The sequence below is a fragment of the Geotrypetes seraphini genome, chromosome 19 (assembly GCF_902459505.1).
Source record: "Geotrypetes seraphini chromosome 19, aGeoSer1.1, whole genome shotgun sequence".
NCBI classification, from domain to species: Eukaryota; Metazoa; Chordata; class Amphibia; order Gymnophiona; family Dermophiidae; genus Geotrypetes; species Geotrypetes seraphini.
Genome location: NC_047102.1, coordinates 15,564,191 through 15,589,706, shown reverse-complemented (window position 1 = coordinate 15,589,706; position 25,516 = coordinate 15,564,191). Strand labels below are relative to the sequence as shown.

At 43.7% G+C, this 25,516-nt stretch overlaps 1 protein-coding gene across 8 annotated transcripts in view; it reads left to right on the top strand.

Annotated features, from left to right (window-relative positions):
• TEAD1 (TEA domain transcription factor 1) overlaps positions 1-25,516 on the top strand; it is a 241,338-nt gene that overhangs the window by 159,680 nt on the left and 56,142 nt on the right. For all 8 annotated transcript variants that reach the window (XM_033928298.1, XM_033928299.1, XM_033928296.1 and 5 more), the window contains one exon: positions 16,392-16,456. In XM_033928298.1, coding sequence (XP_033784189.1) covers positions 16,392-16,456 — 65 coding nt within the window. The remainder of the gene's footprint in view (positions 1-16,391; positions 16,457-25,516) is intronic.

Genomic DNA, 25,516 nt, shown 5'->3' with positions numbered 1-25,516 from the left:
AACCCTGTCCTGGAGGACCACCAGGCCAGCCGGGTTTTCAGGATAGCACTGAGAAATATGCATGGAGCAGATTTGCATGCCTGTCGCTTCCCATTATATGCAAATCTCTCATGCATATTCATCAGGGCTAGCCTGAAAACCACTGTTCTCCATCTTTCAGAGTTTGGTCTCAAAGCCAATTCTTTTAGGGCAGGGGTGTCACAAGTCCCTCCTCGAGGGCCGCAATCCAGTTGGGTTTTCAAGCTTTCCTCAATGAATATGCATGAGATCTATTAGCATACAATGAAAGTAGTGCATGCAAATAGATCTCGTGCATATTCATTGGGAAATCCTGAAAACCTGATTGGATTACAGCCCTCGAGAAGGGACTTTGACACCCATGTTTTAGGGCAGGGGTGCCCAACGCGTCGATCGCAATCGACAGGTCGTTCGCTCAGGCGACCCCAGTCGATCGCACAGCAGGTTCCCTTCTTCCCTTCTCTTTTTTTCCCCTCCTGACTGGCCCGCCTCTTAAAGAACACTGGCCAATCAGAGTGCTGGAAGGGCAGGATGAAGGTCGGTGGGGGACGGAGCTCAGCGCATCACAAGAAATAGAAGCGCCTGTAATGATTGAGGTAAGAGCGAGGCCTAATGCTGCCCGATATACAATTTAAAAAACCCCAAAATCGGCCTCCCAATCAGTGGCGTACCGAGGTGGGGCGGTCCGCCCCCGACCCGGGTGCACGGCTTGGAGGGATTCACAGCCGTCCGGGTCCTCCTGCCCTTCATTTCCACCGGTCTGCGCACGGGGCTCGCACCCGCCGCCCAAATGGTGCTGTTGGTTATCGCGAGACTCGCAGGAGTTAACGGCACCATTCGAGCGTCGGCGCGGGACCAGGCAGGCGCAAGCCCGAGCGCGGACCGGGGGAAAAGAAAGGCAGGATGACCCGGACCTGGCCGGCTGTGCACCCCTCCAAGCCGTGCACCTGGGCGGATCGTCCCCCTTCTAAATCCATTGTACTTGTCTTTTATTCAGTTCCACTAATGAGCATTGTGACAGGCAGTTCTTATGGGGCAGTTCTTGGAAGTATTTCTTTGTTTTTCTGTGCCTAAGTATTCTATTAATTTAACTTCCTTATTCCTGTGGGGATCTCCAAAGGGGACGAATGGGAGACGGCCGGTGGCAGGTGGTACTTTAGCAATTCTTACAGGTTGCCATAGGCCTCAGGAGCTGTCTTCCCTCTGCCGTGGTCCTGCCCCTCCTCTAAGTCAGAGACAGGCTTGGGGCAGAGGGAAGACAGCTCCTGAGGCCTATGGCAACCTGCAAGGATCGCTAAAGTACCAGCGATCCTCTCTGCAGACTGCTCCCTGCTGGAATTAGGTAAATGGATGTGGGGAGGGTAGGCCTTCGGGGGGGGGGGGGGAGTGCAGTCCTTCAAGGGGTAGTGCAGGCCTTCAGGGGGGGGAGTCAACCTTTGAGGGGGAATGTGCAGACCTTCAGGGGGAGTCAGGCCTTCGGGGGAGGGGGACTGTATAATAAAAAAATATTTGAACATAAATACAAAGTACACTCGGTGTGTGTATATCTATCTATCTATCTATCTATATATATATATATATATATATATATATATAAATAAATAAATATATATATATATGTTTAGCATTTTTATTGTTGGTAGATCATTTTGACTTGGTCATTTTAAAAGTAGCTCGCAAGCCCAAAAAGTGTGGGCACCCCTGTTTTAGGGCATACCTCTAGACAACTGGTATGCAAACTAAGGGCTACTTTTACCAGAGTCCCATTATCATCAGTGGTGGCCTCTTTATTAATATTTTGGTCGTATCATGGAGTGAGGTATTTTTTTTAATTTTTCTCGTTATTAATGATGCACTTTAATAACCCATGTTGATACACTAATTTGGGTTAGTAAGTCTAGCCCTTAGATTGTACGCCCTCTGGAAAATGCCTGCAGTATCTGAAGGTAGCTTGGTATGAGCTTAAGTTAATGGTTTTGTCACTGTCTTTGTGCAGGTCTTTATTTGCAAATTGGATTTGGATTGGATTTATTTATATGTAGGGCTGGTTCAGACTGAAACCTCTCGGGCCAGTATTTTCAAAAACCTGCGTTAAAAAGCGACGGTCTGATGCCGAAACTAAAAACCTAAGACATTCTTTAAAAATCGCGCATGCAAATAAGATCGGTGGACAGCAGTGAAGATTTCCTACATTTGCATGTGTCCATCACTGATGGGCACATGTGCAGAAAAAAAACGTAAAAAAAAACCACACTCTCCTGTTGCACTATTGGACGAATGGAAGGTGAGAAGAGGGAAGAAGCAACGTTGACTTTTTTCAATAGTGCATAAAACATGCCTTTCTCTAAAAAAAAAAAAAAAAAAACTACTATAATTCAGGTCAATCTTGTAATTTGTTTTTAATGTAAAATTAAATCAAGACCCACAGCCAGAAACACACAGCGCGCAAGAAGAAACGTTGCCTTTTAACTAGCGCGCATGAAACATACCTGTCTTTCCCATAAACTCAAAAGAAGCGTGATTTTACTTCTCTCCCCTAAAAATATATAGGTGCATATTTTTTTTTTTCCATTAGCCACAGTCAAAACACAAGTGCTGGCACCCCCGGACCAGTCGCTGCTTTTTGTCGCCAAAAGCCGACACCGCTCTTTGAAAATGCCTCGGCGATTTTTAAGGATCTACCGGGAGGGCTCATTTCAATGTTAAAAAGCTCATTTACATGCCATTATCGGAAACTGCTAGAAACCTCGCTAAAAGACAGAGATAATCCGTCGCTAAAATACGTGCAGGCCGAACTGCAGGAAAAAAGTTTAGCGACGGCGTTAAAATTTTGAGAATCTCGCTCTCAGTTCACCAATACATTTGAGCCTTTTTCTACAGCCTAAATATATTTTTGTGTTTTTATTTTTTCATGGTTGCTGTTTTCGTTTTAGATGGTTATCAGACTTGATAGCTATTAATAGCAGAGGTTAGCTGAAGTTATGTTGCTGTTGTGGTTGATTGGGAGAGGAAAGGGGGTTTAGACAAGCAGCTATGACAGGAAAAATGCAAATGGTTTGCCGTAATAATTAACCGAGTGCAATAGCAAATTCTTCTTTTTTTTGTGGAGAAACTAAACCACTTGTAAGTGCTAAATTGGATTTGTAGATGAATGGAGCGTCAGCTGCTGTTGGACAAGCCTATAGAAGCTGGACTGCTGGCCTTTTGTATGCTGGACTTAAAGAATGACTGTTGTATTTTAGAACTTTTGGGATTATTGTAATTCAGAGGAAACCGTTCTGAATGACAGTGAAAGAAAAGGATGTAAAAATACACAGCCCCACAGCTGGTGAGCAGCATGTGTTTGCTAGGTGGGGAGGTCGTGACTCAGCTGATCCCGCTGTGTTTTTTTTTTTTTTCTCGAGCTGATTGACGGCAAGGAAACTTTGATATCGGAGAACTGGACCCTTTTTAAGACAGGGTGGTAGACGGGAAAAACCGCTCAAGTGGCTCACGAGACCAATCTGTGAATTCTATTTTGCCCATGCGCGCGCGCACTTTTCCAGGTACTTATAAGCATCTATATTTGCAGCCATTAACCAAATTTGACTCGTTACATAAGGTGTAAATGTAAGTGAACGTGCAGAGTTGGCAGGTTATAATAGATGCCCTCTAGACACTCAACCATTTCCAGTTGTTTTTGGAACGTGGTTTCTTGTGTTCTATACCTGATGTGGCCTGAGAATATATTTTAAATGCACGGAAGACGATCTGTTCCACAGTACAAATCTTTTTTTTTGTTGTTGACATATTTGTTAACCTAGCCTGAAACTAGTTGACTGTGATTCTCTCTCTCTAAGTGAACTTGCTCTTGCGGTTTGCTTTTTCGAATATATCAGCTGAATGTTTGCAAATGCACTCTTAAATGGTTGGATCTCTTACGCTTTTAGCGGTCTGCTTTTCTTTCAAAATTTTAGTTTAGCATACCACACAGGAAAGGACCCGAGCTTGCCAAGTCCCGCTGAGCGTTTTTTCAAGCCTGTGAAAGGAATGAATTATTCAGAAGTAAGCATGCTTACAGCTGGCCATTTGGGAGCTTTGATCTGTGAATCAGGCGGCTGTGTGAATGCCCTTATTGTCATGTTATGTGTACACAGTGTGTGAATTATTGAAAATAGTGCAGCCTGAGCCTCATCTGGTAGAGATTACAGTGCAGGCATGCTGGGTGAAGGCCTGTAATTGAAAATCCCCAGATGCTTTTTATTTGCCCTGTGTCACGTGACCTGCCGCAGTGAGCTTGTCTGAACAAAATGCTGCGTGCAGAAAGCCAAGCCCAGCCTCCGCCCCTAAGCCTTTGCAGAGCTCAGTATGTGCACTATTTAAACACCTGCCCATAATATTTTTAAGAGCCTAAAACGGAAAACTCATAATGTTCCAATGAAAGAAAATCTCGTTCACCAATTGGTTTAAACTAGATGTCAAAATTGTCTGTTTACAGGTTTGTTTTGGAGCGTGATCTTTCAATTGTAACCTGTTAAGTGTCTATAGTACTCCCCCGATATTCGCAGGGGTTCCGTTCCAGGAACCCCTGCGAATCTTGAAAAACCGTGAATTACGATTTTTAGCGGGGGAGACTGGAGAGGGCGGCAGGAGAGGGCAGCCGGAACGCCGGCGAGTGAAGGAAATCGCTCGCGGTATGCTCCGACCGCCTCTTCCTGCACTAAAGTCGGGCCTCGCCAATCGGCACCGCCGAGGTCCACGAAATGTCTCTTAAATGTGCAGAAATTTATCCATAGAGACCACTATTATATCTATGAAAGCATTTACTTTTCAGATAGGCATCATTAGGAATCGTTGGCATCCCAAGAGTTTGAGACATAAGAACATAAGCACTGCCTCTGCCGAGTCAGACCAGGGGTCCATCGTGCCCGGCAGTCTGCTCCCGCAGCGGCCCCCCAGGTCCATGACCTGTAAGTGTTCCCTACCTAACCTAAAATGTCCATACCCTATTCGCCCAATGTCCTGTAAGGTAAACCTCTATCTGTACCCTGTTATCCCCTTCACTTCCAGGAAGTCATCCAGTCCATTTTTGAACCCCAGAATTGTACTCTGTCTTATCACCTCTCCGGGAAGCGCGTTCCAGGTGTCTACCACCCGTTGAGTGAAGAAGAACTCTTAATTTAAAATTTTTTTGATTGAAAACTGGTGCGGTCAATTTTGTCCCCGTGTCATTCTCTACTTCCAATAAAGATGATAAAACACAGTGTAAGGTTAATTTTTAACCCCAAAAAGTCAGATCATGTCACTCCTTTTTATTGCAGGTTACACTTGGCTTCCTGTTGAAGCCAGGGCCACCTTTAAATTTGGACTACAGTATAATCTAGTTAAAATGGACTTAAAGGGACCTGGAAAAACAGTCCATTATATCCAGAGTTGCATTTTTTTTAAAAAAACTTTATTTAGGTCAACTTGAAACAACATTCAATCAATGAACAACAGTCACTGCACAAACATATCAGCAACATCAAGAACAAAACTCAGCAAAACATTGGTATGGCACGAAATGATTGCAAAATCAGAACCCTAAAAGATGGTCTAAAGCAGGGGTCTCAAAGTCCCTCCTTGAGGGCCGCAATCCAGTCGGGTTTTCAGGATTTCCCTAATGAATATGCATTGAAAGCAGTGCATGCACATAGATCTCATGCATATTCATTGGGAAAATCCTGAAAACCCGACTGGATTGCGGCCCTCAAGGAGGGACTTTGAGACCCCTGGTCCAAAGCATTATGTCGCACTGTACTGGAAAGAAAAATACTCTGTCATTTTCTTCTGGGCTGCATTTTGATATGGTATCACCGGCACGCCACGTGCCTTGTAGGCGGAGCCTGCATGTCCGTTATAGCCGAACAAAACTACAACTAAAAGCGGCTCTGGGGACCAAATTGGTTGTCTGTTATATGTGAAATTCTGTTATAGGCGAGTCCGCTATATGTGGTGCTTTTCTGCATGTTTGTAAAGGCACATGGCTGGGACCAGCTCTGCTATAAACGATATTCCATTATAAGCGAGTCCGTTATAACGAGATTATACTGTATGATGTTATAAGGTACTATTTGGTGTTACAGCAAATTATCTGATTAATAATTTTTTATTTGCCATTCCAAAACGCTCCCAACGACTTCTGACATTTTTTTGCTTTTCCTTCCGTAAAGAACCGTCGATATAACCGATATTTTGACAGATTATTTTCCTTTCAAGAAGTAGTTAGGGACAAAGAGCTTAAGACAGTTATTAGTTAGTGCTACCTCATATCAGCGCTTTAAAAAAAACCTCTGAAAGCATCTTTATTTGAAAAATTTCTATAGGAGAAGGTCTATACTACCATTTGATAACTTGTATTTCCAGAGTATATCCCACCCTCTTAGAATTGTAAACCGCGGAGAACTGCAAGGTATTGCGGTATACAAATAAAGATGTTGTACTTTGTTATGATTTATGTTACATTAAAGATATACCTACAGTAATGCAAAAGCAGGGCATCTGGAGTTGTGTTTGGAATATTGAAAATAGGCTAGGCATCCTTGAAATACACATGTTCACCAGTTTAGTTTGTGGATAATTTCTTCCATAGTTGGTGGTACGTTTGTGTTTGTGTTACATGTTTAATAGAGAATGGCACGGGAACAAATTTATCCCCGTCCCCGCAGGGACTCATTTTCTTGTCCCGTCCCCGGGAGTTCTTTTCCTTTCCCTGCCCCATTCCTGCAAGCTCCGTCCTCATCTGCACAAGCCTCAAACCCTTTAAAGTCATAAGTAGCAACATTCTAGAGCTGAGATTGTGATGTCATAATGCCTCATTCCACCAATGCCTGAGCTCCGTCCTCATCTGCACAAGCCTCAAACCCTTTAAAGTCATAAGTAGCAACATTCTAGAGCTGAGATTGTGATGTCATAATGCCTCATTCCACCAATGCCTGAGCTCCGTCCTCATCTGCACAAGCCTCAAACCCTTTAAAATCATAAGTAGCAACATTCTAGAGCTCAGATTGTGATGTCATAATGCCTCATTCCACCAATGCCTAAGCTCCGTCCTCATCTGCACAAGCCTCAAACACTTTAAAATCATAGGTGTTCAAGGTTTGTGTGATTAAGGCTGAGCTTACAGGAATGGGGCAGGAACCAGGGCAACGATAAAACTTGCAGGGACGGGACGGAGAGATTGAGTTCCTGCGGGGACGGGGAAAAATTTGTCCCCGTGTCATTCTCTAATTCTTAGCTAAGGCATACAGTATGTATAGAGGAAAAAGATTATTGATTGCTTGGAATAAACAACAACAACAAAAAATCCAAAAATTGGGGACAAGACTAAAATCCCATATTCAAATTTCAAAGCTTCACCTGCTCCTTTCTCTTAAAATTTATTTACCAATGAATATTCTCCATATTACCAAAATAAAATTTTAAAAAAGCTTCTGTGCTGTTAATAGATATAGGAGGGCCCAGGAAATAATTTGGGAAAAAGTGTTTTCCACTTTTGTGCCAAAGCTAAGAGTGGAAAATTCAATCATTTCTAGCATTTTTTTTTTTTTTTTTTTTTTGTGGGGGGGGAGGGGGTTCCAGGTTTTCACTTTTCTAGCTGTCCACCTTTGATTCGCTGGCATATTGAGAGGAAAAGACTTGTCGGTCAAGTGACTCACAAGTTTCCTTGCTACACGTGCTGACAAATGAGAAGAAGGCTATTTATACAGAGGTTTAGGTAACAAGAATATGATATCTAAATACAAATATGGGTACTGGAGAAGGACAGCCAAGGGAGTTGTTTTGTGTGGATTGCTTCAGATTCTAGGCACCAGGGTCTTGTTGGACTGCATTTCCAAATGGGTGGCTGACTGTCTTCCTAAAATTTTTATTTTTATTTTTTTTAATGGTATAATAACAGTGTCAGCTCTGCAATGTTGTAACATCCATTCTACAGCTAAACCATAGTATGCAGCCATATACCAGAGAGCACTTACCACTGACTTGCATTTTTCCTGAATAAGCTAAGTAATTAGTGAATGGAAAATCTTCTTTGTTTGTTCAGCTATGTAAAATCAGAGGGTCATGAGCAGTATATAGATTTTTGTACAAATAGATAGAAGTGTGAGGGTTTTTTTTTAAGGGGGGTGTCCTTTTCCTAAGCTGCGGTAAGCGCTGGTGCGTGCTTACCACATCTTAAAAGGGCTTATTGCAGGGCATACTCAGGCAGATTGTTGTGAGTTCCTAATCTGTGTATATATACAGTAAAAACAGTTCCGGAAACATGCTTGTAATCCAAAACACTCATATATCGAAGTGAATTTCCCCATAGGAAATAATGGAAACTCAGGTGATTCGTTCCACAACCCAAAAACTTTAATACAAAATACTATACGTACTCGTATTGCAAAACCTCGCTCAATTAGAAAAGTCACTACACTCCCACAGCGTCAGAGAGAGAAGAACCATCGGCTCAGTTGTGAAGTGTGTATACTGTATGTACTTGTATTGCAAGACCTTGCTTGTATATCAAGTTAAAATTTAATAAAATGTTTTGGTTGTCTTGCAAAACACTTGCAAACCAAGTTACTTGCAATCCAAGGTTTTACTGTATATATTTTTTCCACCAGGGAGCGTGTCGGGAGAGTGGAGAATGGGCGTTTCTGCTGTAATCAGTTCAGCTACATTACTGTGCACTAGTGCTGCCCGATTCAGGGAAAAATAATTCAGTTCGATTCAGCCTAGAACCTAACGGATGTAGCGGTATATAAGAAATAAATTACATTACATTACATTACCTATTGAATCGATTTTTTGATTTGATTCGATTTTCCTGCCCAATTGGGTGTGTTTTTAAAAACATCCTGGTGGTTTTACTTTATAGCTTCTTCACCTCTTTTGCCCTCTCCTAATCATACTGGCGCCATGGTGTAAACAAAATAAATAAACAAAAAAGACTTTTCCTCTCTCTGTTAAATCCTAGCTCACGTTTGCGGTCTAACACCAGCTCTGGCAGGATACACATTTCAAATATGACATATTGTAATCACAAAACAGAAAATAAAATTATTTTTCTACCTTTTTATTGTCTGGTCAATATTCAAATCTTGTTAGTCCCAAGTTCTGGTTGTCTTGCTTGCCAGGGTCTCCTTCTTTCTCCGTGCTAACCATCCATCTTCCATCTCTGTCCTCCCCTTCCGTTTCCCTTCCCTCTCCCGGAGGTCTGGCATCTTTCCCTTTTTTTTTGTATCCATCCACAGATCCACCTTTTCTCAACTACCTTTTCATCCAGCATCTCTCCCCCTTTCCTCACCACCCCAGGCTCCACCATCTCTACCTTTCTGTTCCTTTCATCCCTAAATCTCATTGTCCACCATCTCTCTCCCTCTCTTCTGTTTTTAGACCCATAATTTCTTCCCCCCAAAGTCTGGCATATGCACGTCTCTTTGAACCCCCCTCCTTCTCCCTCCGTGTACTTCTACACCAGGGCATCTCCCCTGAAGGCCTACACCCCGCCCCTGAAGGCCTGCATGTCCCCTCTGAAGGCCTACACCCCACCTCTGAAGGCCTGCCTGTCCCTTCTGAAGGCCTATATCCCCCTGGAAGGCTGCACTCCCCCTCTGAAGACATGTACCTCCCCCCGGAAGGCCTGCACCCCCCACGAAGGACTACACCCCCCTCCCCCGGAAGGTCTTCCCTGCATCAATTTACCTAAATTCAGCAGCCTGCATAAGATCGCTGGCTCTAGCGATCTTTGCAAGCTGCCATACGTCCTCTGAGTTAGTTGTCTTCTCTTTGCCGCAGACCTGTCAGAGAAGGGGTGGGACCGCGGCAGAGAAAAGACAACTTGGACGACGTATGGCAGCTTGCAAAGATCGCTAGAGCCAGTGATCTTATGCAGGCTGCTGAATTTAGGTAAATTGATGCAGGGAAGCCACTTCCCGACTGACCCTCCCCACTCGCCCTCTAAACCAGGAGCGGCAGGCCAGCAAGAGGCAACGCTGCCGCTCCTGCTTTAGGGACGAGGGGGAGAGTCAGTCAACGAATTGGAAGGCTGATTTTGTGGCGTGGTAAATCGATTCGAATCAATTCACCCGAAGTGAATTGGTAAATCGATTCGAATCGTGAATCGGGCAGCACTACTGTGCACTAAGGCCCATATTCTGCAACTGGCTCCTTAATTTAGGCGCTGGTGGGCATCCTACCATCGCCTAACTTAAGTGGAATAAAAGCCATTTAAATCACAATTAAAATAATTTTTTAAAAAAACGTAGGTGCTCATCACAGCTACAAAGACTCTTAGCAATGCCTAGCGCCACTGTAGGTATGGATAATGCCAGAATCGGCATTAGGCGTCGTAAAGCGCCTCCTTTAGCTGCGATTCATGTGAGAGGTAGGCACTGGGAATACCCCAGCCTACATTTCCAGCGCCCACCTTTCATAAAACCACGATTCTAGGAAAGGCGCTGTTGCACGATTAACGCACGTTTGTCGGCTGTTTATTAGGCGGCCACCGCTGACGGCGCCGTTTATAAACTCCAGCCCTAGGCGATCAACCTGCAAGTCTCTACCACATACAAAATAGGTGTTTTAGTAAGTGCTCACCTGCTTATTTGCTCTTAATGGCCGCATACTAATGGATTATAAACCAAAGTCCCAAAATATCACCTGCGATACAAAACAACGTAGGGCTGCTTTTACGAAGGTGCGCTAGCGTTTTTAGTGCACGCGAGCCGAAAAACTACCGCCTGCTCAAGAGGCGGTAGCGGCTGGCGCGTGGGGCATTTTAGCACGCGCTATTTCGTGCGTTAAGGCCCTAACGCACCTTCGTAAAAGGAGCCCTTAGCGGGAAAAGAAACTTTACAATTAAGATCTCTGCTGGGGCCTCAAGACTTATTGAGCTGATTTTACCCACTACGGGTCATTTTTTTTTTTTTTTTTTTGAACCGAAGTTGAAAAGCTCATGTTCACCTCATCGGCCCGAGTTCCACCCTACCACCTACTTACTTATAAAGATACTTCATTTTATTTAATGTTATAATAATCATTTCCTTTAAATCTAATCTTTTTCTACAAGAAATTAATTTTTATAAAAAAAAACCGGAATTATCTCGGGCGGTGTAATGAGCGCACAATTATTCCCACAAGTTGCCTTGCACGGAATCGGAGTCACTTTCCCAACAAAACTTGACTCCAAATCCTAACGTTTGCTGCTTTAGGGCTAGATTAGCATTTCACTTTGGATGCTGCCAGAGCTTTATCACTACAACTGCTTCATTTATTCAGTCCGGCGCAGCCTGCGTTTCGCGGGGCTGCCAAAGGCTCCCGGTGCGTCAGGGATTCAGAGGCAGTGGGCTCTGTGGAATCAATACAATACAAATTTCTATTACTTTTGGCACTATTTTCTAACATAAAACTAAAAACACATAACAAAAAGTGACTACCGTATTTTCACGCAAATAACGCGCACCCGTATAAAACGCGCACACGGGTATAGCGCGCAGAAATCACGATGATATGTACAAAAACTTTGGTATACCGCGCTCACGGGTATACCGCACATGCTGCCCGACGCTCCTTTCGCCCGCCCTGACTTTCCGTGCGCTGTCCCGACTCTCCGTTCACCCCCCCTGACTTCCGTGCACTGTCCCCCCTTGAAGGTCTGTCCCCATCCTGAAAGCCTGATGCCCCCCCCGACGTCCGATACATCCCTCCCCCCGAAGGACCGCCGACTCCCCTACAATATTGGGCCAGGAGGGAGCCCAAATCCTCCTGGCCACGGCGACCCCCTAACCCCACCCCGCACTACATTACGGGCAGGAGGGATCCCAGGCCCTCCTGCCCTCGACGCAAACCCCCCTCCCCCCAACAACCGCCCCCCCCCAAGAACCTCCGACCGCCCCCCCAGCCGACCCACGACCCCCCTGGCGACCCCCCCACCCCCCTTCCCCGTACCTTTGGGGGGGGGGGATGTATCGGACATCGGGGAGTCGGCCGGGCAAGAGGGCTTGGGCTCCCTCTTGCTCCGATCGTGGATGCGGGTGCGGGTGGGAGCGCGTGCGAGCGGTCGTTCGGGGTGGGGGTGCGAGCGGAACTGCTGGGGGGGTGAATCGGGTGTCGGGCGGGGTGGGAACTATGTTTTAAAACTTTTGTATACCGCGCTCACGCATATAACACGCGAGGGGTATGCGCGGTAGGTAAAAACGCGTATAACGCGCGCGTTATATGCGTGAAAATACGGTACTCACGTTATATTAATATTGCACTCGATCTGCCGATTCTGCAACACAATGGAAACATTAGCGCCTATCTGTTAATAGGGAAAACGGAATATTAGCCACTTTTGGGCTGCAGTAAAAATGGCCTTAACCGCATGGGGAACCCGCATAAGCGCGTGCTAAGGCCCCTTTCTACTGCAGCTTATGAGGACAGCTTTTCTGCCCTCCCTTCCCCTGTATTTTCTCTTGTGTGTGTCTGCTTTTATTCTTCGCTTAGCTTTATTGCCACTGCTGTTGTGTCTTATCCGTTTCCCCTTCCCTTATTTTAATTCCTTTGTAAACTGCTTAGATTTTTGCAGTATATCAAATAAATTGGACTTGGGGACATGGAAGCTACAAGGGTGCTTAAGTATGATGGGATAGTGCTTTACAATAAGGGCACTCGGATGCCAGTTCTCCAAGAGCTTGCATTCAGCTCTTCTTATCTTGCTATTTCTAAGGCTTCAGCCCTCTCTTCTGTGCCTTCTTTCCTGATTTATTTTCCGTCTACTATGTCTCTGTAAGTGATGTTTCAGGACAGCAGTGTGGCCTTTCCTTCCCTGAGTGGTTCTTCTGTAGCTAGATCAGTGAGATGTACTGGATTAATGAACAGAAAATGCTGCCTAGGTAAATGCTTGGCATTTTTATTAGAATAAACATTTAGATATTCTTGTCGCAGATGAAGATTAATGTGGAAAAATGCAAAGTGATGCATTTAGGCAGAAAGAATAAGGAACACAAGTATAGAATGTCAGGTGCAACTCTGGGAAAGACCGAACAAGAAAGGGACCTGGGCGGTACTGTTAGATAGGACCCTGAAACCGTCGGCGCAATGTGTGGCGGCGGCGAAAAAAGCAAATAGAATGCTAGGCATGATAAAGAAGGGAATCGCAAGTAGATCAGAGAAAGATATAGAGCGATGGTCAGACCGCACTTGGAATACTGCGTCCAGCATTGGTCTCCATACCTAAAGAAGGATATAAATCTGCTGGAGAGGGTGCAGAGACGAGCAACGAAGCTAATGAAAGGTATGGAGAACCTGGATTACGAGGAACGACTCAGGAGACTGGGGCTGTTCTCCCTTGGGAAGAAGAGACTGCGAGGGGATCTGATCAAGACTTTCAAAATACTGAAAGGAATCGATAAAATAGAGCAGGAAAAACAAAGTTATTTACAATGTCCAATGTGACACGGACAAGAGGGCAAGGACTAAAGCTGAGGGGGGACAAGTCCAGGACAAATATCAGGAAATTCTGTTTCATGCAGCGAGTGGTGGACACCTGGAATGCTCTCCCAGAGGAGGTAATTGCGGAATCCACCATTCTAGGATTTAAGGGTAAACTAGATGCACATCTCCTTATGAGTGGCATAGAGTGACATGGGGACTAAATCTATGCCAGGGTACACCTGGTGGGGCCTCCGCGTGTGCGGATCGCCGGACTTGATGGACCTAAGGTCTGATCCGGAGTTGGCAATTCTTATGTGGCTGTTGAGGCCTCATTGATATAAGATGCACATTTTCACTGTACTCTTCCTGTGGTTAGGGTTTAAGCTTTCTATTGACATTGTGAAAGGTTTGCATGTTGACAAATGTATGAAATCAAAACACCAAGCCAATTAAAAGCAGAGGAAGCATCCAGCTGAACAAATAATGAAGGAAAGAGTTGGAAACCAGGAGAAGAAAAAAAAAACACAAACCCACAGCAGTCTGGTAAATCGCTTTATTACTGAGCCACGTTTTGGCATATGCCTGCATCAGGGGCTATTTCTGTGCGCCTGGCTTCAACTCCTTTTTTTTTTTTTAAGCTATCAGCTCTACTTTAAAGAGTTGCTATGAAAGTTTGAGTGCTTTGATAACACATCAGATTTTCAAACTCCTCCCCCCCACCATGTGAACATAAATGTGAAATTCAATTACTGTTATCTATGGGGCAGTAATCCGTATTCTTGACATGGATTCATGGCTCTGAGCAAAATCAGTTCAGCAATGGGAAAATAAATATACAAATAAAGACCAATAGAAAGAAATGTTGAGTGTGTATTTGAGCAAGAATTTTTGTCCCAGGGTGTACAATGGAATTATAATAAATTAAGGGTTGTTTTTTTTTCTCCCCCCATGCAAATATTATACCCCCCAGGCATCAGGAGATGCTAATCAAATGTGGAACTATAGGTCCCAGCATGCACTGGGCTATGGAGCTCAGTGTTGAGTCACAGGAACGGGACTCACAGGAGAGAGGTATTTCTACCCAGGCTGGGTTTATTCTCCAGAGGTTCCTGAGGGGGAAAAGGAACTCTCAGGTTTGAGATAGGCAGAGGCAGGCCTTGGGAAAACAGATTGATGCCTTTATGTGTTTGGCTGAGGTAAGCCAAATTCATTCTATTTTGTGTGAGGCAAACAATAAAGCAGTGTTTTGTTTCTGTACTAATTTATGTATTAATTGCTCCTAGCAAGCCAGCCAGCCTGCCAAACCATGCTAGTCTACATTACATTACATTAGTGACTTCTATTCCGCCTGTACCTTGCAGTTCTAAGCGGATTACATTAGAAGATAGCTGGACATTTCCAGGAAGTTAAAATTTAGGGGTTGGGTACATAGTAGAGGCTTTGAGGAGAAATTGAAGGAAGGTTGGAGATTTGAGGATTACATGTAGGGAAGTTGCAGTTTAGTGGCTGGTTACATGATAGAGTCATTGAGGAAATAATAGAAGAGGGGTAGGAGGTCAGCTGGAAATTTGCATGGAGGGGGGAGTTTTTTTAAGAACATAAGAATAGCCATGCTAGGTCAGATCAATGGTCCAACTAGCCCAGTATCCTGTTTCTACAAAGGCTAATCCAGGTCAGAAGTACCTGGAAGAAACTCAACTAGTAACAACATTCCAGAACCCTAAGGAGTATCAAGATTCCAGGCAGAATATCAGTGTGTCAAGATTCCAGAATCCCCAAAAGTAGCAACATTCCATGTTACCAATCCCAGGGCAAGCAGTGGCTTCCTCTATGTCTATCTCAATAGCAGACTATGGACTTTTCCTCTAGGAACCTGTCCAAACCCAGTTACGCTAACTGCTTAACCAGGGAGTTTATTATATTTCTTGAAAACATTACAGTCACATTCCTGAGATTTGAGAATAAAAAGTAAACCTGGCTTTGCAATTTTAATTTAAATTGGATACATGGAACGCGCTTCCAGAGGCTGTTGTAGACAAGAAAACATTAAATGGTTTCAAAGAAGGTTTGGATGGATTCCTAGAAGAAAAAGGGATTGGGGGGTATAGATAGGTATAGACCATTGCTCAGGCAATGGGCCTGATGGGCCGCCGCGGGTGCGGACCGCTGAGCAGGATGGACCTATGGTCTGCCTCAGCGGAGGCAACTTCTTATGTTCTTATGTACTCCTTTTAAAGTTGTTTTCATGTGTAGCAGAAACTGTACTCGGTGTGCTGGGGGTTCTGACCAAGTTGGTGCATTTTCAGCTGTCCATTTAAAATTCTGGTAATCATGGAGCACATTATGCCACTGGGAATTGTTAAAGCTGCTATATCTTTGGTTGCTGCTGCATGAAGCACTCGCAGAGCATTTAAGAGTTTCATTTGATTAAAAAGGGATGTGCTAGAAACTCTAGTGCTGTAATTTTATTGCTTTTCAACACATGTGAAAAGAATTGTTCAGTTCTTCTGTCACGCAATCTTTTTTTTCTATCTATCTGGTGTGAGGGTCAACCATAATACTGGAATTTATCCTATTGAAAATGACCTGAGCCTGATGGGGGCTGAAGTAGTTTTTAACAGGGTCAAAGTTGCTACAGAATCCATGCTCGTATATGATTTTGACTGCATTGAGATTTGCTGCCCATTTATAACGCTATGAAATGAATTAGATGTGTTCTGGCCCTACCTATATGTACGTTTATGTGGCAACATAGTAAAATTGTGCCCATATAGGAGCATATATATATATATTCTGTGATGAACTCAAAGCATCCCTGCACATCCTGCAGTGTCGCTATGTAAATATTACGTACCATACATTTTCTGAGGGACAGCAGCCTTATTGCTCATGTATTTTGTATGCAAAGATAGTGAGTTTGGATTCTTATTCTTAATTCTTGTTTGTTTCAGGTAGGAATGAATTGATAGCACGATACATCAAACTAAGAACAGGGAAGACACGGACCAGGAAACAGGTAAAATACATTATTATGAAGAAAAAAAAAAAAAAAGCGTACCGAGGATAAGAAACTGTGTTTGAGCTCTTCTGAGTTGCCGTGAGTGTAGAACACGACACAGGGTTAAAGTTTGTCCCCATCATCACACTGTCTTTTGCAAGCTTTAACCCCATTCCACCCCGTCCATGCAGACTTCAATTCCACTGCACTCGTTCCATCATTTTCAATAAGGCAATTGTTCGCTTGTTGTACGGATGAGTTTTTTTAGAAATGAGATGGGTATAAATGTCGTCCCCATGTCCTTCTCTGTTCACTAGCATGTACATGTTCATGCCTAAACTTTTATTAACTGACCCACTATGTCAGCAGCAACTTGCCATTCCAAAGGGAAATATTCCATCCTAGATCAGTGGTCTCCAACGCCAACCCTTTGCAGGGCCGCATTTTGGATTTGTAGGTCCTTGGAGGGCCTCAGAAAAAAATAGTTAATGTCTTATTAAAGAAATGACAACTTTGCATGAGGTAAAACTCTTTATAGCTTATAAATCTTTCCTTTTGGCCAAGTCTTAATAATAATATTGTCATTTATAGCTAAAGAGACGTATGATCAAGAAACGGTTTTATTTTACTTTTGTGATTCTGATAAACATACTGAGGGCCTCAAAATAGTACCTGGCGGGTCGCATGTGTCTCCTGGGCCGCGGGTTTGAGACCACTGTCCTAGAGGGACAACTATGCACAAGTGTGAAACAATATAAACCATATGTATCTTCAATGTAAGATCTTCTATTTAGGTCATCAGAGGTGCTTTCTGTATCTTGGTCACTTTTAATCAACGGAAATATGTGCACTGCTTAGGCAACGATTTTGTAGCGCTCCTCATTGACCAATTTTATGCGCTTTATTCAAACGCTTTATTTACAGATTTTGTGATAACAAAAATTTCAGCTTTTAAATAGGCTTAAAAAGCACCTGTCTGTGTGCTCCATTCAGCTATGTAGGCTGGGGACCATCTTCACCCGACAAGTTTTGCCCAATGGCTGTTTCAAGGATGCCCCCTGTGAACGCCATTCGGTCCACTTCTCTCCGCATTCAGTGCGATTCAAAAAGCGCATAAAATTGGTCAATGAGGCCACGATTAAAACTGCAAAATTGTTGCCTAAGCAGTGCACGTATGTCCGTTGATTAAAAGTGACTAAGTTGCAGAAAACACCCCTGATGAGAAGAGCTTATATTGAAGATACATATGGTTTATATTGCTTCACACTTATGCATAGTTGTGGTTTACATGAGTGAGCAAAATATTAGTAAAATAAGAGCTGGATCCTAGAGGGACATGTATCGTTCAACCCAAGACAGCTGTGAGAAGTACTTTTATAAGAGGGTGTCTGTCTCACAGTAATAAAGGGCACCTATTTTATGCTTACCTTATCAAATAAGCACCCAGAACCGAGTCCAATGGCTTAGAAATTCACGCTTGCTCTGAAAATATTCTCATACTGCACAACTCTTCACCCAAACTTTCCCCCTGGAAATGCCTATATACAGAGCATGCGTATGTATATGTGCTCTTTTGGCATGTATACTTATATGTGCATATATGTGCAGATTCTGTATAGGTCGCCAAAATTTGGGCATTGGTCGAAGATAGATAATGAGCCATGAATTAATAACTGATGGTAATTGGAAGTTTACCTGTGGAACAGCCCTGTGCCTTATTCTTTAAACTGCATATTTAAATTTTATAGTGTGCAACTCAAAAGGGGGTGTGGTCATGGGCGGGGTCAGGGATGTAATAGAATAGGGTCATTTACACGCCCAACCTCCATTATTTGCACAGCGGCATTTACACCGAGTTTTAGCAAAGTTAGTCACGAGATCGGCGCTAAATTAGTATTCAGTAAAGGCTACGCTTCATAACGTGTTTTTCAGAATACTCACCCAGCACGGGTCATCTCGATTTGAGAATGACATGGGGATAAAATTTTCCCCGTCCCCGCGGGAACTCTTTTCCCATCCCGTCGAGTTTTTTTTCTGTCCCTGCCCCTGTCCCATTCCTGCAAGCTCCATTCTCATCTGCACAATCTTCAACCACTTTAAAATCCTAAGTAGCAACATTCTAGAGCTCAGATTGTGATGTCATAATGCCTCATTCCACCAATGCCTAAGCTCCGTCCTCATCTGCACAAGCCTCAAACCCTTTAAAACCATAAGTAGCAACATTCTAGAGCTCAGATTGTGATGTCATAATGCCTCATTCCACCAATGCCTAAGCTCCGTCCTCATCTGCACAAGCCTCAAACCCTTTAAAACCATAAGTAGCAACATTCTAGAGCTCAGATTGTGATGTCATAATGCCTCATTCCACCAATGCCTAAGCTCCGTCCTCATCTGCACAAGCCTCAACCCCTTTAAAACCATAAGTAGCAACATTCTAGAGCTCAGATTGTGATGTCATAATGCCTCATTCCACCAATGCCTAAGCTCCGTCCTCATCTGCACAAGCCTCAAACCCTTTAAAACCATAAGTAGCAACATTCTAGAGCTCAGATTGTGATGTCATAATGCCTCATTCCACCAATGCCTAAGCTCCGTCCTCATCTGCACAAGCCTCAAACCCTTTAAAACCATAAGTAGCAACATTCTAGAGCTCAGATTGTGATGTCATAATGCCTCATTCCACCAATGCCTAAGCTCCGTCCTCATCTGCACAAGCCTCAAACCCTTTAAAACCATAAGTAGCAACATTCTAGAGCTCAGATTGTGATGTCATAATGCCTCATTCCACCAATGCCTAAGCTCCGTCCTCATCTGCACAAGCCTCAAACCCTTTAAAATCATAAGTGTTCGAGGCTTGTGCGGTTAGGGCAGAGCTTACAGGAATGGGACAAGGGACAGTGACAAAACTTGCGGGGACAGGGAAATTGAGTTTCTGCGGGGACGGGGACAAATTTATCCCCATGCCATTCTCTAATCCCAATGCCTAACTTTAGGCACCATTTATAGAACCCTCCTCCCTCTTTTGTGTTTGAAAAGTGTGGGGGGAAAAAAAAACCTTCATAAAGTTACCCCCTTTGTGGCTAAAAATACATACCTGTGTGTAGGGCATATGTCTATTTAGGGACTTTCTTATAGTCGCAAAGGGGCTGAAGGGCGCTTTCACTAAAGGAGGTTGAGCTCTTAATGTGTGGTTTGCATATTACTGATTATTTTAGAATTACTTTTAGGATGAGGCGTGTCATGGGTGCAGAGTGGGCCTTCCTGCTTTATCCAACTGTGTACACTAAACTGGATAATGCAGAGTTAATGTGGGAGCACTTAGACCCTGATTCTGTTAATGGCACCTAAAAGGTAGGTGCCAAGTAGCGTGACTCAAGTGTGCACTGTTTAGGCATCGATAGGCATCCTAATCTTAGGCATACCCTATTTATAATAGGGTTTTCTTGGCCTAAATCAGTACTTCTAAGTTAGGCATCTACCAGAGCCTAAGTCCAAAACATGAGCCTAGATGAAAAACACACCCACGATAAAAATAGCCATACTGGGTCAGACTAGTGGTGCACTGGCCCAGTATCCTGCTTCCACAGTGGCCAATCCATACAGTAGCCACATTCCGTGCTACCAATCCCAGCAAAAGCAGTGGCTTCCCCCATGTCTGTCTCAATAGCAGACTGGACTTTTCCTCCAGTAACTTCTCCAAACTTTTTTTTTTTTAACAGCTACGTTAGCTGCTCGTGCTACAATATTCGGGCAATGTGTACCGGAACTTAACTGTTCTCTTAGTAAAAAAAAAAAATTCTTCTATTTGAAAAGTATTTTCCTGTAACTTTGAGTGTCCTCTAGTCCCTGTAATTTTTTATGGAGTAAATAAGCAACGTACCTCTCTGCATTTCCTCTGCGGAGATTTTAGCAGCCAATACCAGCCTTCGCTGTTGTGTATGTATTTGGAGGAGGGGGAAGAGGGTCATTGCAATGGTACACCTTGTTCCAGGGCATTGGTCACAGGCTCAGCAAAAGTGCTCCGTAATTCGGTTAGCACCGCAGGCCCTGAGGAAGCCTCTGGAAGGCAAGGCAGGCGGTCTTCTCGGACAATGTGACAGCAGTGGCCTACGTCAACAGAAGCTCCTCGACTTCTCTTCACTGGGCAGAAGTTCTCTAGGAGTAGAAAACGTGCAGGCTAACTTTCTCAGTCAGTACAAAAGAAAATTTCTTACCTTCTAACTCCATTTATGTTAGTCATTTTGCCTTGGTAAAAACTTATTTATTTAATCAATTTTCTATCCCGTTCTCCCCAGGGAGCTCAGAACGGTTTACATGAATTTATTCAGGTACTCAAGCATGTTCCCTGTCTGTCCCAGTGGGCTCCCAATCTATCTAATGTACCTGGGGCAATGGGGAGGATTAAGTGATTTGCCCAGGGTCACATGTTAGTGTGCTAAGGTAGCTCTAGAAATCAAAAAAGCCAAGTAAAGGATAATCAAGCCATTGTGACATCACCAATGAGGTTGGCTCTTAGGTATTGGTGGAATGAGGCATTATGATGTCACAATACCAGCTCTGGTTATCAGAGGCTGAAACTTGTCACACTATTTATTCATTTCCTATACCATTTTCCCAGGGGAGCTCAGAACGGTTTACATGAATTTATTCAAGTACTCAAACATTTCTCCCTGTCTGTCCCGGTGGACTCGCTATCTAATGTACCTGGGACAATGGGGGGATTAAGTGACTTGCCCAGGGTCACAAGGAGCAGCGTGGGTTTGAACACACAACCTCAGGGTGCTGAGGAGGTAGTTTTAACCACTGTACCACGTTGTTAATGATCATTTGAAATATGTGTTTTGTGGTTTTATGCTCATTTGATATAAGGTTAATATTCAGCACTGAGCATAGAGATAATTTAGATTGGTGGTACATCAGAGTTTAACAAGCTAGTTTTGGAGTACCCGCTAGCCAACAGTGACATTATGGAGGGGCAGTAAGTGCTGCCCCAAAACATCTGCGTGGTGACCCCCCTCAGTTTGCTTTCCAGCATGCAAAGACTCTTTTTCTTCTCTTCTGCTTGTACCAATGAAGATGATGCCATTATGGGGGAGGGGAGAGAGAGGGCTGGAGCAGAAGAACCTCCAAATGAAAATGAGAAGCATCAATGAGCCAGTCCTGCTCTCTCCAGCACGGGAAGTCTGCATTGGAGGGGTGGGACCAAGAAATACTGAGCACATTCATGGGCTTTGAGGCCCTACATTTGGCTTTTATTTTTTTTAAAAACTTCTGCTGCAGACCTGTGAAGCATAATGACAACAGTGGCAGCAGGAAAGGAAAGTGGGTGCAATGCTGGACAAAAAGGGGAGGGAGAGATGATAGACTGAGAGAGGCAAGAGTGAGGAAGAGATGCAGGATGGGAGAGGAAAAAAGGAACACAGGGAAAGAGAAGAAGCTTGGAGATTCTGGACATAATGCAAGAAAGAGGAAGAGATGCTAGAAGCAGGGTATGGAAGAAAGGGTGGAGATGCTGAACATAGGGCGTGTGGAAGGGATGAGACAGGAAGCTATAGATAAATGCAGTAAAAAGATGGAGCTTGAATGGCGAAAAAGAGGGGTGACATTTTGAGTGGACATAAAAATCGAAGAAAGCTAAGGTACCATAGGTAAATAGCATTTCAATCAAATATGTTATTTTACTACAGCTTAATAAATGACACTGTAAGGCATTTATATTGCTTTTATTTAAATTAAAAAAAAATGTTTTCACCAATTGTAAGTTCTCCTAATGTTCCCTATTAAAATGCTGCGTACATCTGATATTTTCTATACAAATGATAACGGTAGACTTACTCATGTGGTGGAGCTTCTCACTCTTCTTGCATGTGCAATGTTGCCAGAGGAAGTGCTGCTTACGAGCGAAGAGGAGGAGCAGTAGCAGAAGGGATCCTGAGAAGAAGCAGCATTATTGAACCACTGCCATTGAGATGTCAAAGTGGCTCTATAACACGCACGGTCCAGATTTACAATGACTAACAAAGAACGGACAGCCAAGAGACCCGCCTCAGTAGAACAGTCCTGTCCATGGTCTTTACATATATGGTTGCCTCGTTTTGTTAAAAGGCTGGTCTGTCTGCTCTTAATTATACAGTATTAACAATATTTACAAAACAAAGTATTTACTAAACAGAAACCGGCCTGCTTCAACCATTAATTTACAAAGGGCATTGAGTATCACGATAGTAGGTTCTATTGTGTGAACCTTTATGTTGGCTGGTGACCCTTACGCATGGTAGAGTTACAGGATGTGATCAGAAATTCAGTGACTGATTCGTACCCAAATGTTCTTCATTGCTCTTAAAACTCTTTGGGTATTATCTTTACCATTTTCTATTAAGTTTGTGAAGAGCTTTGAACATTGTGGCCATATCCAGTCCCGGTGGTAAACCAGAAGTACTCTGTGGTATTCCAGTGACTTAAGGGAGAGGGTACAGTGGCTGTTCTAATCATTTCAGGGGATTTAATATTAAATTGGGCTCCAGAAACTACAGAATAGATAAAATCAAATGTACACAAGCATGATTATTGATGAGGTTCTTTTACATGAAGGATTTTCTTCATGCTTAGTACACAGTGTTTTTAATTCTCTTTACACTTTAGAAGAGAAATCAGCCAGTGGTATTTTTATGATTATTACTGGTACAAAAGTGCCTCTGCTTCCTGATACCTGATTGAATCCTCTCTAAATCAGTGTATGTCAAAAAGTGGTCATGGCATTCAATTGAATTTACATTGATCATACTAATGGCGTACCTTTTACGCTCGCAGTCAATGGCAGAAAGCTGAATGAAGGGGTCCCTAGACCCGGGGAAATCATCCCTCCATGGCAGGGGCTGTTTCGGTGGAATTTATGCCACTGCTCAGTGTCCCAGACGGGTTCAGAAGTTCTGCAGAACCTGAAGCATGAGGTGTATCCCAGTAGAGTGACTTTTGTGCTGGGATCCAATCACAGTAGATGCCATAGGACACCGTTTCCCAAACTGTCGGTTGTAACCCCAAATGCAGTCATGAAACTCCACATTTGGGGTCACGACCGTGACGGGTGCAAATCCAACCTCAAGTCATTCAATCGTCCCTAAAAACACTACTGTTCAAAGATGTATACCCCTCCCAGGTAAGGGGGGGAGGGCGGTCTGCCCCAGGCGCTTTATTCGTGAGGATTCAGGAACCCATCATCCCCCCCACTGTCACGTGTGTGCGCTACTTCCCTTCCCCCCTTACCTCTGTAATATTCCTCGTATGAACAGCAACCCCCAATCTGCTGTTGTACCAGCGTTGGATCTTCCTCTGACATCACTTCCTGGACCCACGCCTATGAAGTGACGTCGGAGGAAGAGCCGATGCCGGCGCATCAGCAGCTCGGGGGTTGCTGCTCGCACCAGGAACGTTACAGAGGGTTGGGTGAAGGGAAGTGATGTGTGCATGGCAGGAGGGGGGGGTGGGGAAGGAGCATGTAGAGGTGGGGGGGGGCCTCCACTCCGGGCACCTCTCACCCTTGCTACACCACTGTCCCGGGATCTCAAAATCCCTCCTTGAGGGCTGCAATCCAGTCGGGTTTTCAGGATTTCCCCAATGAATATGCATTGAAAGCAGTGCGTGCACATAGATTTCATGCATATTCACTGGGGAAATCCTGAAAACCCAACTAGATTCCAGTCCTCGAGGATGGGAGTTGCCCTCCCCTGGTCTAAACTTATAATGTATAAGTTTGGTCTAGGCCAGGGATCTCAAAGTCCCCTCCTTGAGGGCCACAATCCAGTTGGGTTTTCAGGATTTCCCCAATGAATATGCATTGAAAGCAGTGCATGCACAGAGATCTCATGCATATTCATTGGGGAAATCCTGAAAACCCGACTGGATTGCGGCCCTCGAGGAGGGACTTTGAGATCTCTGGTCTAAACTATAACATATTTGCTTCTAATTGTCAATATCAGTGGTTCCCACCAGGCCAATCGGGTTTTCAGGATAGCCCTAATGAATATGCATGAGAGAGATTTGTATACCTGTCACTTCCATTATATGCAGATCTCTCTATTTTGGGTTGAGTTTCTTTTTGGTTCATTTCATTTTATTCTGTGAATGTTTTTCTGTAGCATGAAGGGGGGGTGTATGATGTACTTGACTGGTGGGCTACTTGCTGAGCCCGTTCACCAATCAATGTGTTAATAGTACACATTGATAAATGATCTGCTTATTCCTATATTTGTTGTTTTTTTATGGCAGAATATATGAGCAACGGATAGCATTTTCCCATTGATTCTGTTAAAAGGACATTATTGAATGTTTGGGTTTTGTTGTTTTTTATTAAATCTGACAGTTGTAATCTTTTTTTTCTACGTTTATTTCTCCTCCATGCACAATTAAAACATAATTTACATTAATGCGGTTTTTTTTTTGGTTTTTTTTTAAATTCTACTTTTACTCCCGCAGCGCATGTGCACGCAAAACTGACCCTTGAAACTGAGGGGTGTAGGGGGGGGGGGTTTAATACATACTTAAGGGCCCCTTTTACAAAGTCACGGTTGCAATGCTGTCGTGGTAAATGCACTGAAACCCCTTCGACGCGTTTACCGCGACAGAGTTCGTACTGCTTCTTTGTCCCTAAATGCCTATTTAATAACGCTGGCTTTTACTAGATCAGAGCAGAGCTGCTTAACTGCAGGCCGGCGAGGTCAATTCTTCGATGCTCATAGGAATTGAACGAGCGTTGGAGCATTTACCTCGCTGGGGCCACGGAAAAAGCTTGACTGTGGTTTATTAAAAGGAGCCCTAAATATTTAACATTTATTAAAGTGTGTGATTTTAATACTAACTCATGTTATTTTAATATGGATTCTTTTTAATGCAGCGAGACCTGATTGGTAACAACCCAGGTTAACAGCAAAATAACCCTTCTTAACATGTTGATAACTCCCCCCACCCCTCCAGAGTCTTGATGGTAAAATATAATGCCTGGCTGTGAAAATGATATTCTCTAACAGTATTACTTACATTAACTACAGCATAGATACAAATAATTTCCCAGCAATTTAAAAA